General features: G+C 37.7%; 3 protein-coding genes across 3 annotated transcripts; 1 reads left to right on the top strand and 2 right to left on the bottom strand.

Annotated features, from left to right (window-relative positions):
- The first annotated feature begins 304 nt into the window (after positions 1-304).
- LOC146922246 (P-loop containing nucleoside triphosphate hydrolases superfamily protein) lies at positions 305-4,129 on the top strand. The gene is made up of 7 exons (XM_085715279.1): positions 305-518; positions 898-1,041; positions 1,118-1,192; positions 1,340-1,530; positions 1,610-1,781; positions 1,938-2,357; positions 3,843-4,129. Exons 1-7 carry the CDS (start codon positions 324-326, stop codon positions 4,068-4,070), a joined length of 1,425 nt encoding a protein of 474 aa, XP_085571405.1. The 5' UTR covers positions 305-323; the 3' UTR covers positions 4,071-4,129.
- A 95-nt stretch (positions 4,130-4,224) lies between these two features.
- CHUP1 (Hydroxyproline-rich glycoprotein family protein) lies at positions 4,225-9,650 on the bottom strand. Its single transcript, XM_085715278.1, has 9 exons — positions 9,391-9,650; positions 9,182-9,279; positions 8,357-9,091; positions 6,394-7,782; positions 6,146-6,277; positions 5,634-5,815; positions 5,361-5,472; positions 4,896-5,039; positions 4,225-4,591 (listed from the first exon to the last, which is right to left on the bottom strand). The coding sequence occupies exons 1-9, from the start codon at positions 9,473-9,475 to the stop codon at positions 4,475-4,477; spliced, it is 2,994 nt and encodes a 997-aa protein (XP_085571404.1). The 5' UTR covers positions 9,476-9,650; the 3' UTR covers positions 4,225-4,474.
- A 3,748-nt stretch (positions 9,651-13,398) lies between these two features.
- On the bottom strand, positions 13,399-15,004 carry LOC146922244 (uncharacterized). The gene is made up of 2 exons (XM_085711499.1): positions 13,528-15,004; positions 13,399-13,403 (listed from the first exon to the last, which is right to left on the bottom strand). The coding sequence occupies exons 1-2, from the start codon at positions 15,002-15,004 to the stop codon at positions 13,399-13,401; spliced, it is 1,482 nt and encodes a 493-aa protein (XP_085567625.1).
- Positions 15,005-15,321: the final 317 nt, after the last annotated feature.

Below are 15,321 nucleotides of genomic sequence, written 5' to 3'. Positions count from 1 at the left end.
AATCTAATCCCTGCATGCAGACTTCGTTAGTCAATTTAGTCTCTGAATGTAGACTCCGTTAGTCACTACCGTTAGTCACTTTAGTGACTAACAGAGTCTAGGGACTGTTTTACAATTTCTCTACATTCAGGACTAAAGTGACTATTTCTTTCCCATTCAGGGACTAAAGTGACTAATTCTCCAATTTGTGAGGATAGAGTGTAAAAATATATGGTGAAAGTAAAATTGGAATGACAAGTAAATGAGTGTAAGTAAAAATGGTGGTGTATATTGAATTGAATTGAATTGATGCAGTGAGGCGTTTAAGATTAGCTTTGGATTGGATGGGTTCAATTTCGAGCTTCACATTTCCGGTTCTTTGTCGTTCAACTTCTGTTCGAACAAAACCCCTTTTGGCAGTGTCTTCTTCTTCTTCTTCTTCTTCTTCTTCTTCCGAGGATGTTGCTTCAACTAAATTACTCACTTTTCTCGGCAAAGGTGGCTCTGGCAAAACCACCGCCGCTATCTTCGCCGCTCAGGTACGTACAACTTTACATGTTCAATGATAGATTAGTCTTGGGACCTCCAATTTTCTGTGAATAATGTATCAGACATTGGTAACCCACTAGGATTGTCCTGATGGTATTGGCCTCGGACCTGAGAGTGTGCTCCTCCTCTAGTTCTCAGGTTCGATTATCTCCGGTGTCTGTTTAAGTGGACTAATTTAGCTTCTTAAAAAAAAAAAAATGTATCAGAGTTCAGACATTGGTCCCCGTGAGTTTACCTTAGCTCGTTGGCAGGGACATTGCATATATGCTAGATGGGGGTTCGAACCTGTACACTACATTTATTCACGCGAATTTCTAGACATTACTCATTAGGCTACTTCACGATGTTGTTTTGTGTCTGATGTTTCAGCATTTTGCAATGGCTGGACTGAACACATGTTTAGTGATACATAGCCAAGACATCACTGCTGACTATCTACTCAATTGTAAGATTGGAACTTCCCATGTCGAATGCAGCAAGAACCTTTCAGCTGTTAGGTTGGAAACAACCAAAGTGTGTGTTGCTTTTCCTTGTGTACATTTTGATTTCGGTGTGAAAAGATATTTTATGAGTTTCTTTGTAAGTGCAGATGCTTCTTGAACCCCTAAAACTTCTGAAGCAAGCAGATGCCCAGCTTAATATGACTCAAGGCACACTTGGAGGGGTGGGTACGTGCTATGTTTACTGTGATATTTTCCTATCTATATTTATGATGGGAATTTATTCTTTTCATCAAATTTTTATCAAGGTTTCAAACTGCGGTTGCAGTTTTGGATGTGACTATGTTTTCCTCTTTTGTGCCATATAATAGATTGTTGGAGAGGAGCTTGGCATCCTTCCTGGAATGGACTCAATCTTTTCGGTACTTGCACTTGAGAGGCTTGTAGGGTTTTTGGGGATGGGATCTTCAAAGAGTCAACAAGATGAATTTGACGTAATAATATATGATGGTGTCAGCAGCGAGGAAACCTTGAGAATCATGGGTGGAAGCAGTAAAGCAAGGTTTTGGAATTGCTACTTTTTATCTAACAGACAAACATATCCTTGACATTTTCTTTCGTTTGATACTTCGATTTTGTAGGTTGTATTTAAAATATATCCGCACATTGGCTGAGAAAACTGAAATTGGTAGATTGGCTGCTCCTTCACTCCTGAGACTTGTGGATGAAGCCATGAAAATAAATAGCAGCAGATCTTATTTCAATGGGAGGATGAGTTCAGAAACATGGGACACTTTGGATCAAATTCTGGAGGTAAAATTAAACATTATTTAATACTTATATTTAATGATAGAACATTACGCCGTCATTTGATCTATGTAGCCGACCCTACACAGTGATAAAGATCGGTTGATATTGCTGTTAGCAAAAAAAAAACATAAAGTTCTTTTTTGATTATGTGTTGTCCAGAAAGGATCTTTTGCCTTCTCAAATCCACAGAAATTTGGTTGCCTCCTTGCGATGGATCCTAACAATCCAACCTCTGTCAATTCTGCATTACGTTATTGGGGGTGTGCAATTCAGGCTGGTGCTCAAGTTTCAGGCGCTTTTGGAATTTCCTCTCAGCAACCAAAACCAGAATCATACGAAAGAACAAAGAAAGATCTTTCTCCCTTGCCTTCTGCTTTCATCTCAAGTCCGTTAGTAAATAGCCCAATAGATTGGAACAGAGTTTTACTGGACACTGTGAATAAAGATGCTAGGCAATTTCTTACTTCACTGTCAAGCCAATCCAGTAACATGACATCATCAGTTAAATTTGATGTCATAAGAAAATCGGTTACTCTCTTCATGCCAGGTTTTGACAAATCAGAGATTAAGCTATATCAAGTATGCAATATCCTCCTTTCTCATGCATTTTATATTTTGTAAATTCCTTTTTACCATATTCTTCATGGCACTCATTTTGACATATTCTATGAGAAATAAGATGGTTCTTATCTTTGGTTCAAATAAAATGATGGTTATTATCTTCTTGCCCATAAAAACAAAAGAAATATTACTAAGGTCTCAATTCATCATTATGAGCACAGATTTTGTTTACAAAATAAAATGGACGATGTAGATGATGAGAAGAGTATGTTGTTTTCATATATGTTTTTGTAAAATTCCTGGTAAATAAATTTCTTAACTTGCAAAATAGATGTTGGAATTATTTATTGAACTGTTCACATTTCTGATAGACGCTTAGTTGCCCTGTGAGTGGATAGGGTGAATTTCATAACAAACTAACCACCTAGCAGGTTAGTTAGAAGAAGATTATGGGACTGTTATAAATAGTAGGAGGGAAGAGAGGAGAGGATGCTTGGTGTTCTTGTCTGCAAAACAAGTCTAGGTTGCCATCAAGGGCCAATGGTTGGTCAAATTGGGAGATAACTTAGTATTTTGAGAATTGTGTGAAGTCTGCATACCCTCTCCATCCTTTCTCCATTTATAGGCGTTCCGATTCTAGGGTCTGGTCCCCTTCTTTTGTCAGGCTCGACCCTAATTTAGGTATACAATCCCCACCAAATATTATCTAATGATTGACAATGATTAGTTTAGGTACGGAAGATGTTGTGGCTTTTTGCATATGGAAGAAGCCTTTTTACCGTTGGAACTTTCCTTGAGCCGGCTGAGCACTGAACAATTATGGGGAGGATTGTGACCGTAGGTTGTCCTACCCCTTTAAGCCACCCCTCCTGTTTGCGTAAAGCTTGGCCAACATTTGTCAAGGTCAGTTTCTAGTCTAGTGATCCTGGTCAGTCATCCTCAGGGGGTATCCCCTGAGTGTCAAGCCTTAAAGGCGAAGGCACTTTAACTGGGTGTCCAAACATTTGGTGCCGAATAGCAGGGTAGGCAATTTATGCGGTAAAATTTGGGAGCCAGTTATGGAGGGGGGGGGGGGGGGGGGGTGTGATGGTGCCCCAGTCGAAGGCAGCGAAGATCTTAAAGACTTACAAAGGTATTTACATTTATCTCCCATATAGGGGAGGATCGAACCTGAAACCATCTGGTTTAATGCATGTTTTTTACCACTAGACCAAACCATTGGAGTTGAGTTGCTGTCCATATTTCTTGAGTAGAAATTTTGGTACCTATCAATTTCATTAAAGATCAAATTGCTTGGTGTTTATTTGATTTTACGTACTCTTGTTCAACCGGATAACTTGAATTCTATGTTATATGTTTGTGTTTGACACTTGTCATATGGGTTATATTGTGCCTCTCTCAAATTCTGCACTTCTCACATGGTGCAAATTTTTGCATTATGTTATGTAGAACATTTGAGAATTAACAAGCCATTTTTTTTTCTTTTGTTTAAAATAAATGCAGTATAGGGGAGGATCTGAGCTTTTGGTAGAAGCCGGAGATCAAAGGCGTGTCATCCCTTTGCCTCAAGAAATTCAAGGAAAGGTTGGCGGAGCCAAATTCCAAGACAGAAGTCTTGTAATTACATTCAAAATAATTCTAATCATCTTTTTATTTTCCCTTCTCATCTTTTATGCTGAGATTAATGTTACAGCAGTGGTGTGGTTTTCCTCACTGCACATTTGTGCATGAATTGGACAAAAAGTAAATTTTGCAAAGGAAATGTGTCACTTTTCATTATCTCCTTTAAATTTCACATCTATATTTATAGGCCTCCATGATCTATCTTTCTGATAAAAATGATCTCATCTAGATTTCATTGAAATACTTTTAAGATGCTAAACGATTGAAGATAATTGAATATTATTCAGTTGAATTTCATGCTCTAAGAAAACATAATCAAGTAGGTAGTGATGATGATCTTGGACTTCGAAGTAGCATTCACAATATAATCGGTGTATCACTTTATAATATCGAGTATGTATAGACTATGCAAATTGCAGCAGAATGAATTATACAGCTGAAAGGGCAACATATACAGAAGCAAATACCGAGGAAAAAGAAAAGAAAAAAAAAATAATAATGTGATGAGTATTCTATGTTTCTGGTTGTTTACTATCTTCTTCACCAACTTGAGGGGCTTGAGGGGTTTGGATTCGACTCCTTAAATCTTCAAAAGCCTTCATGCTCTCTGCATCAAAGCCTCCTGCAAACTGAAACCAAAAGAGTTTTGCACCAGTATTAGAGTGTTATATTTGGTATGTATTATAATTTTTTTTTTAACATTGATCTATGTATTAAGTACATTCTTGTTTGTGAGAACAATTGGTTGCTATTGTTCAAATGTACATTTTGTAATGGAAAGGCAAATAAGCTTGAAATAACATAGTTTTTTTTAATTACCTTATATTTCCTAAATACATGCCTCAATCAACCTCTTTTTCTTATTTCATTGAACTATGCATTAAATTTATATATGTCATAAAACAAATAACAAAAGTGGCCTAAATTACGAACCTGATGAACACGGAAAGCAAAACGAACGCCTTGCAGAATCAAGAACTCTCTAGCTGGTTCCTTCTCAGGTCCAGATAATGCATCAAGTTCAGATGCAACACGTTTCATATACTTCCTTGCTAGTTGTACAGAAGAAAGCTTTATCTACAATAAGATAGGAGAGAACCATAATAAGATAGGAGAGAACCAGCATGTGATTAATTATAAACTACTTCATCTATGAAAATGTATGCAATGTTTTAATAATTCAAGAATTTGTGGAGGTATCAAATATACAACATATATATTGTATATACTGGAGCAAATATACAACAATATTATTTAGAACTATTTTTAAATGAGATACCAAGTTTTGTGTATCTAGATTTGTCCCTAGATTTGTATTCAATGTACACTTATCAAGTTTTTTCCTCTCTTATGGTCATAGCATACTGGTATTTCTGTTGGTTAAGAAGCACATATTACCTTGCCTACAACTCCAGAATCTTGTAGCCAGTTTATTGGGATTCCAAATTCCCTGTACCGTGAAATAGCCATATCTCTTGTTCGTAACAATGCATATACACTTTGCTCCACTCTGCAAATGTTTCAAACCAATACAGTAATATTAAGTCATGTTCAACATTTTGTAACTTTAAAACTCTGTATCTAAACTCTTAAACATTATCAAGCCATCCATTTTCTTGGTAAGTAATATGATAAATACTATGGTAGGAAGGGAAAGAGGCATATGCATACTTTTCAAGCAATGAATACATTTTCTTGAGAGCAGCTTCACATGAGAGTTTGGGATCATCGACGAAGGTAGAGACTCGATTCTCCAATTTCATCAGATCTTGATATTCAAAAGCTGCCTCCCTTAGTGCATCTGCTTTACCTTCAGGCCAATCAAAGTGCTTCAAGACAGCTCGTTCATCAACCTTATATTTCATAGGAAATCAAATGAGATGGACGACATATCAGCATATGTATCTATACCATAATATAAAGGGAATTCCAAAGGTACCTATCAATTTTGGCCAGACCTTTTTTTTTTTTTTTACAAATTTGCCTTTAGCAATACAGTTTTTTACAAAATTTTAAAACATACAACATGGAGGTTTTCCTAGGACAGAATGGTTGAAATTTTAATGAGAAGCACGAAAGTACCAAGTTTCATGCCTTCTCATATAATCTACGTTAAGCATGAAATAATTTTGAGGATTGAATTATATTTGATGATGAGAATTGACACCTAAAGGCATGCATACCAGGAAGGAAAGTTCTTCATCTAGCCAGTTCACAAAGGCAACCAGGTCTTCAATATCTGAGAAGGAGGATGCTCTAACTTCAGTTGCCAACGATGTGACAAAATCACCTTGTGTTTCTACATCAGCTTTCACCTATATACATGTTTCATAAATGAGAATAAATAAATAAATACTTTTCCAAAATGTGTCATGACTTAAGAAGTACCAAAATGAGAAAAATAATAGAATAGATAGAAAGTTTAACATACAGCTAAGAGGAATGTTGATCTATTCTCAATTTCCCCAATCATGTTGTTCCTAGCATCAGATGTGTTACCCGTTGAAGAAACTAGTAAGGAAGAAGTGTCCTTCTTTGCTTCCCGCTTCATCAATGATTGATAAAATTCAACCAACTGTGGAGCACGGTGAACTTTGTCGTCATCCGCTGCTCCTTTTGATAGGCCTCTTGGAAGAGGCGGTGGAGGAGGCGGTCCACCTGGTGGAGGAGGAGGTCCACCTGGTGGACGAGGAGGAGGAGGAGGAATGGATGGAGCAGATGGTATTCCATTTGCAGGATTTGAGTTTGTGCTAACAGAACCACCACCTGATGGTTTAGGAGGTGGCCTTGGTACCCGAGTAGGCCTTTTCTCAATGTCGGCAAACTTTATCTTGCTAATGGTTTGATTTTCAACATTCTTTCCATCCTCAGATTGATCATTTGAACTAGCATGAACAATTGGCTTCTCCTTTATTTTAGAAAGTTTAGGTGGCAAAGATATATTAGGTCTATCTCTTTCGATCTTGGTCATATTCAAATTTGAACTGTTCCCAAACTTCTGAACCCTTGCTTTCTCCGCCTTTTCTTTTAGATCACTCTCCCTAGCCATGGCCAATTTATGGCGATCTTTATACGCAGGGTACTTTTCGTCTACAGACGCATCAACTGATGACTTGGACATCAAATGGAATGAAGAAGCAACCGAATTTAGTGAGTCACTTGATGTAACTCTTCTTAGACCAGCACTAGCAGTATTAGGAGTTTCAGGAGAATAAATAGATTCTTGATCCCCTTGACCAAAGGTGGTGATTGCTACACTATCACTGGCATTCCTTATCATCAAGCTTTCAAGCGGACCCCTAGATTTAACACTCATACTCATCCTTTTTGGAGAACTGCCTGAAAAAGATCTTGATGGTGATGAAAGAACACTAGAATCATCTTTGGTTTTACCCCATTTCTTCAATTTCTGGATTAAGCTAGTTTTCTTGCTAACACTACTATATTTGCTAGAAAAGCTGTCAATAGAAGCATTGTCAAAATCTTCACTTCCTGGTGAAGAAGGATGGGAGAAGTTGCTTTCAAGATCTGTGTCCCCTTGACCTCGTTCCGATCCGGCATATTCTAACATCAGCTGCTTTGCCTTCGCTTGTGATTTCGGGCTAAGGTTCTTGCTGAGGTCGCGCGCTGATAGTCTTCCTGAGGGTGCCTGGTGATTCTTTAGCTCATACCTCAAACATGCATTGACCCAACGAAGGTATACGAGTTCTTCAACTTCACTAAACCGATTCATTTGAAGTCCTTCCACTTGCTTCGACAGGTCTTCATTTGCATGTCTCAGGTTACTGACCTCCTCTTTTGCCTTGGCAACCATTTCACTCTGCAGTCCAAGACAAAGCTTCTTTAAAATAAAATTACATTCATCCCATTTAAAGATACATATCTATAACATAAATTGATCATGTACAAATACAAATTTAAAACATAACTTTTGACCACTTCTCGGAACAAAGAATACAAACTTTATAAAATTTTGTCAAACAGAATTTCTACTAATTCGAATAGATTTACTAAAGGAAGTTTCTAAATTGTCGTATGCTTGGTTAACAACATTGATCAGCAAAGTATACCAGCATCACAAAATGGAAATACAAGCAATAACCTGAAACACTTAAGACACTCTGTAGGTTAATGCTTAATTTTTACATTGATATTGTATATTCAACGAAGTTGTTTGGTGCTTTAAACTATCATTTCTTAGTTACTGAGTTGTTAAATAATCAGTTGATTGTCTAAACAAAGGGTGACAAAAGAGCGATGCCAAAACTTTGATATAAATATTTATAGCTCCAAGTGATGCAAAACTTAGAAAGACTATTATTCTGTTTGACTTATGAGAAATTCTTTGTTCAAACTCGATAATGAAGAAAAGAAGTCAATTTTAAGAGTCTGACCTCTGTCATATTAGAGAGCTCCGCAACTCTAGATTCAGCAGCGTTGAGTTTAACAGTTAGCTCTCGCTTCTCGTATTGAAGTTCTTTATTTTTCCTCTTAAGCTCCACAACAGCAACCTCCAAGTCATTCACAGCTTTCAATTTCTTGTCAATCTCGGCATCTTTTATGGCACCGGCCTCCTCTTTCACTTGTAGACCAGAAACTTGTTGTTTAAGCAACAAAAGTTGGCCTTTTGTTTGGTTAGCCTCAAGCTGCATCTGTCTTTGTAGCTCCTTTATCTTGTTTCTAGCCAACTCAAGATCTCTCTTCGCAGAAGCTCCATTTGTGAGTTCTTCTTGAAGCTTCTTTCGCTCCGCTTGCAGAGAATTAATGGTAATATTAAGCATGTCAATTTCCACCGTCTTAATTTTCAGCTGCCGTTGTAACTCCACAATGTCTGATTCCTGCTCCTTCAAACCATAGTACTCAAGCAATTCTCCTTCAAGTTTCACTTCCCTTTCCTCCAATTCCTTCACTAGCTGACGCAATCGTTCTAATTCACTATCATTGTATGCCATCTCAATTTCATAAACTTTGTCCTTCTCATCGTTATTTTCTTCACCAGGAAATGATAACTCAATCTCTCCAGATAAAAGGTCTTCAAATTCTGGTAGAATATCATCTTCAAAATCATTCGCTCGATTAATTATGCTGCTAATTAATTTAACCTCCTCTTTCTCCTCTTCTTCCTCCCCCTGCAAAAATTAAACAACTTTCCTTTACCAAATTTATTTCTAACATAAAAAATGATTAAAATTTGATAAAATTCAGCTTCATAAACTCACATCATCATTCCTTTCGAAAGAATCATCTGTAATACTATTGACCTTCTCCTGTTCTGTGGCCTCGTCTTGACGATCTTTAGACCTTTCTTCACCATGTTCTGAGCCAAAATGTAGACGAAGTTGCTTAGTTCGTAGGATTAACCACCAATATAAATAAAAAAAATTCTAGCAAAATGAAATGAATAAATAAAAACACGCCGAACAACTACCTGGTTTTGAATTTCCAACATTGAGCTGCTTAACAGTAAAAGCTGCTAATGAAGCAGCAACAATGAGTCCTAACCTTACTATCATGAAGCTTCTTTAGGCAATAGAAATGTCCAAATTATGCATTCCTTCAAATATAATTTAAAGAACTAACTTCAACCCATTTCCCAAAACTGATTATTCCTTCAACAGTGATGAAACAAAATCCATTTAGGACAGAAAAGAGAAACACATGCACACACAAAAAAAAAAAGGTAAACTTAGTAAAAGCTATGTTAGGAAACTTCGTATATATGCATAAAAATATTCAGTGGTATTTTCCACACAATTGGCTTTATCATCATCTTATCAGAATATGAAACATTACGTGAGAAACAGCAGCCACCAATAACTAGAGGCCAAAAATGAACAAAAAGGATTGACAAACTCTCACATACAACATAACTTCTTTGCTCAACTACTAGCTATATCTATCTATTTATCTATATTTACAGTTAAAACTAACCAGCTAGGGGAACAAGATTGTTAAGGACAACAAGTCACAGTAAAATTACAACAAAACAAAGACGTGTTCCCTCTGATGCTTTGTTTTTTGGTCCAAAAATTGTTTTTACTGCTGTCTGGTCCTTTAATTTATATGAAATAAAAAAAATAAAAAAATAAAAATAAAAGGGAAACTTATGAGATAACGATTCTTCTCTAATTTCTTTCATTTAATGTGCCAGTTGTTTGTTAGCTTTCCATTTTCCTCATAATTAATTTTTTTTTTTTTTTAAAAATCCTCATAATTAATTGTTGTTATCTTTTTTGGTGTAAGTCAGAATAATTTGTGTGTACAACTGCAACAACACACACTTTGAATGAGTAAAATTATACTCCCTCCGGTCATATTCATAAGAGAAAGTTGGGCCAACAAAAACTGATGTATGTAGTTAAAAATTCAGTCCAAATACATCAGTTTTCTCTTATAGATAGGACCAGAGTGAGTAATAGATGCCAAAATTGTCTCTTAAAAGATTTATGCATTAGATTCAAACTCATACATTTAGTTAAGTTGGAAAAAATTTTATCATCTTATTCAAGTATTTTTGGGTGATTTTTTTTTCTCGAATAAAGCTTTTGGGTGATTGTTGGTATATGTTTGTAAGATAATTCTTTGACACCATTAGATTTGGTTGGGTATTGGCACCATATAATTAAAGTTAATGGTTAACAAAGCACATGATCCTTATAAATATTTAAAATTTTATTTATAGTTCCTACGTACATTTTAATTTTTGCGTTTTTTAGGGGAAAATCGTACTTTTTAGTCTTCTTTTAACATTTCTAGGGACTAAAAATGTTGATAATTTTTTTGCAATGACTTAAAATTCTTAAGAATTTTTTGCGGGGAATAAAAATGCTGATGAAAATTTGTACATTAACTAAAAGGTGGATTTTTTTTTGTAGGGATTAAAACAAAATTCTAGATATTTGTAAGGACTATTTACTTAATTAATTAGAAATTTGAATTTATTATAAAATAATTAAGGGTTAATTATGTTTCTAGTCCCTATAAAATAGCGATCTTGTAAGTTTAGTCCCTACTTAATTTTAATAGCATTTTTAGTCCCTATAAAAAAAAATTACTTATAATTTTAGTCCCTGCTAAAACAAAGTTTGATTAATTATCCTTAAACTCTTAAATTTTTGAACGATTTTTTTGAGACAAGATTAGAACACTATGAAAGGTTCGTTTACTAAAATTTAGAATTTTCTGACATGAAATGAATTAAATATGAATTTTTTAAAACGACAAAAGTTTTTTTTTTTGAAGACATAAAAATGGAATATATTAACAACAGTAGAGAAGCACCTAAGTACAAGATGTACTAAAAGTGCCACCCCTATAAACAGTCAGTCATACAATGAATAGTCAAAGCGAACGTCAGTCGATACCCAAACATAATAAAGGGTCCGACCACCATCTTTGAGTACCGTACATAAAATTGGCCTTATTAGCTTTAAGCCACCACAAAGAGTGATATTTAACTTTTTCTACTAGCTGTTCCATGTTGGTTTGGATATTATTATGTAGCCTATTATTACGTTCATTCCAAACCAACCATGTACAAAGTAACCAAATAAGTTGGAGGAAGGATTGTCGAGCCTTGGAGTGACCTGTAGAGTGAGTAAACTGAATGAAATGGTCATCAATATTAAGCGGATCAGCACCTGACATTCCAATCCAACATCTGATAAAATGCCACAAAGAACCGAAAGTGGGGCAATGTATAAATAAGTGGGGTACGGACTCTGCCATGCCGCACCCAGTAACACACAAGGCTGACTCGCCATAGATAATGCCACGCCGAAGAAGATGATTCTTTGTCGGTAACCTATCCCGTAACAACCTCCAAGCAAAAATGGAGACCTTCAGCGGCACCTGTTTATGCCAGATAAGATCTCCAATGGTGTTATTTGAAGGTGCAACCTGAGTTGTCAGTTGTTGATAGGCACCTCTCACTGTGTAGCTACAATCAGAATCAGAGTCCCATTGCCACCTGTCAGAAATATTAGGCTGCAAAATGACACCATTAATTAATTGCCTACACTCCTCTAACATCTCCTCCTCCCACACCCTCAACCTACGCCTCCAACCCCACGCCTCTCCAGCAATCTCCCCACCAAGGGCAACCACATCAGCTACCGAGCTCAGCTTATTAGACGCCAAAATAAATAGGCGACGGAATCTGATATAAAAAGGCACATCACCAAGCCACCTGTCATACCAAAAGAAAGTACTAGTGCCATCTCCTATCTTTTTCGACACCCTCTCTGCAAACCAACCCCCTCTACATCGCCTACCCCATCCCTAATCTTCGCTACTTCCCGCCACCAAGATGAAACACTCCGGCCCCCAACCTCCAACCGCCCAGCCGTCTCACCATACCGCGCAACCAGAACCCTATACCAAAGCCCACCTCTATCCACCAACATCCGCCAACACCATTTACCTAACAAAGCACTATTAAATTCCTGCAACTTCCTCACCCCCAGCCCTCCAAACTCCTTACTTAAGCAAACAGAGCTCCAAGCAATCCAGGAAATTTTCCTGTTATCCTCACTCCCTCCCCAAAAAAATTTATTAAAAATAGATTCAATGATAGAGATTATACCTGACGGAGCCTTGAAGAAGGAAAGAGCATAGACAGGTAACGCAGTCAGGACAGACTTAAGAAGGACCAACCGACCTCCATAAGAGAGAAAGCGACTTTGCCACCCCGATAGTCTAGATTTAATTGTTTGCAACACAGGTTCCCAGAATGCTAACCTCCTTGGGTCACCACCAATCGATAAGCCCAGATACACGAACGGAATCTTGCCCACCTTACAGTTTAAAATAGAGGCTGCCTCGTATAACCAAGAATCCGCAATATTTATACCAACTAGCATGCTTTTGTTGAAGTTTACATTCAAGCCAGACATCTCTGCAAATAAAGACAAGACCGCACGCAAGGCATGCACATTGGCCCAACTCTTAGCACCAAGAAGTAAAGTATCATCTGCAAATTGGAGATGGGATACTACGACCGAATTAGAATTTCCAACCGTATACCCATGGAAAATATTATTTCTCACCGCCGTAGTCATCATAACGTTCAAACCCTCCGAGGCTATCAAAAACAAGAAAGGAGATAGGGGATCCCCTTGACGGAGGCCCCTTTGCAAACGGAACTCATCTGTAGGGCTGCCATTAACAAGAATGGATGCAGTTGCTGTTGTTACACATTCCTTAATCCATTTCCTCCATAAGACTGGAAACGCCATTTTTTTCATAACCGAATCCAGATATCCCCAATCTACCGAGTCAAAGGCTTTTTCAAAATCAACCTTAAACAACATAAGCTCCTTTTTGTTTTTTCGTGCCTCATCTACCACCTCATTAGCAATCAGAATCCCGTCTAAAATCTGCCAGTTTTTCACGAAGGCTGTCTGAGAATCTGAAATAATTTTTCCCATCACCAGTTTCAGCCTATTGGCCAACACTTTTGATAAAATTTTGTATATAGAGCCAACTAGAGAGATGGGCCGAAAGTCATTAATACGTTGAGGGCTATCAATTTTCGGAATGAGAGCTATGAAAGTAGTGTTTATACCTCTTGTCAGTTTACCATTTCTGTGAAAGTCCGAAATAAAACGCATAATATCTTCCTTTAACTCAACCCAAAATTCCTTGATGAAGCCAAAATTAATCCCATCAGGCCCGGGGGTCTTGTAGCTGTCACAATCCCAAACTGCTGATTTAACTTCAATTTCTGAAAACGGCTTTGTCAATCCACTACCATCGGCGTGAGATAAGCACTTGAAAGGTAAATTACCAACCCCCGGTCTAGAAGTGTTTCTTGCTGCAAAGTGCTCTCTAAAATGGGATAGCACTGCATTCCGAATAGGTTGGACTCCTTCCACAAGATTGCCATCCACCAAAAGCGAAATGATAGAGTTGCGACGTCGTCGACTAGAAAGAACTGAATGGAAATATTTCGAGTTGGCATCTCCATCCTTCAACCATAGTAACCGAGACTGTTGCCACATAATACTAGTATTCAAACGAGACATGGAGTGAAGGTCATTAGTTATACCCCTCATTTCAAGAAAATCGTCCGCAGACAACTCTCCTTCTTCGCCTTTTTCATCAAATTCCAACTGCCATTTTTTTAAGATATCAATCTTGCCAGAAATATTGATAGCATGAACTGCGTGCCACTCCTTCAGTGCATTTTTAATGAATTTTAGTTTCTCACGAAGCACAAAGCCACCCCATCCCTCTATCTGAAAGGCCTTCAATTTATCTTTCACAAACTGATTGTATCCCGGTATATCTTGCCAACATTTCAACATTCTAGACGGGCGCGGTCCCCAGTTTTCCTCATCCACAGATAACTGAAGCGGACAATGATCAGAGAGACCCCGGAGAAGGGCTACCTGAAAGCTATCAGGCCACTGTAAACACCATTCTTCAGAAAGCAAAAATCTATCAATCCTGCTCATAGCGGTACCATCTCCTTTAAACCACGTAAAACGACGCCCACATAACGGCAAATCAATCAAGCCATTGTCATCAATAAACACACTAAAATGATGGAAGTCAGTAACAGCACTGCCCCCCCTTACAGACCGACGTTCCTCAGCACACTTAACCGCATTAAAGTCACCGCAGACACACACCTTCGCACCCCTTAAAACCTGAAGTCGTTGGGACAATGATGCCCATAAATCTTGTTTTTCCCGAGGATCGCATGGAGCATAAATGTTAAATAAATAAAACTCTTCATTTGATCGCACAAAACGACCGTGAATTTGGAGCATGTGATCCCGACTAACAGATGACCAGACCTCCACTTCCAAGGTGTCCCACAACATTAATATCCCACCGGATGCCCCCAAAGACGGACGATATGAGAATGCATGGCTCGAATCTCCCCACAAAGCGTTACACAGAGAATCATCACACACAGCTAATTTTGTTTCTTGTAGACATAAAATAAAAGGATTTTTCTCCACTACCAATTTTTTCACTTCCCTTCTCTTCTCTAAACCACCCAAACCTCGCACATTCCAAGAGACTAGCTTCATTTCTAACCCCCTCCCCGCACGACTTCAGCAACACACGACACCACTTAAATATCCCCATCAACCTCGCCGCCCTCATTCCTCACAAGAGACAATACAGGCCCAACTTCCAATTTATTTGAACGGGATAACACGCTAAATTTATTATGATTAGCTCCTGAAGAAGTTACGCCAATTGCCTTGCCAATGTCATGTATGTCATCCGCCTTTGTTTTATCGTCGCCTTTTAAAACCACCCAACTCTGCCAATCATTGTTTACTGAAGCCAAAGAAGAAGTTTCATTATTTGAATTGTTGTTAACCTCCTCCAAGGACTTTGT

This window comes from Medicago sativa, chromosome 5 (assembly GCF_051527215.1).
Source record: "Medicago sativa cultivar Bolivia chromosome 5, Bolivia_mono, whole genome shotgun sequence".
Taxonomy (NCBI): domain Eukaryota; kingdom Viridiplantae; phylum Streptophyta; class Magnoliopsida; order Fabales; family Fabaceae; genus Medicago; species Medicago sativa.
This window is presented reverse-complemented; position numbering and strand designations above follow the sequence as displayed.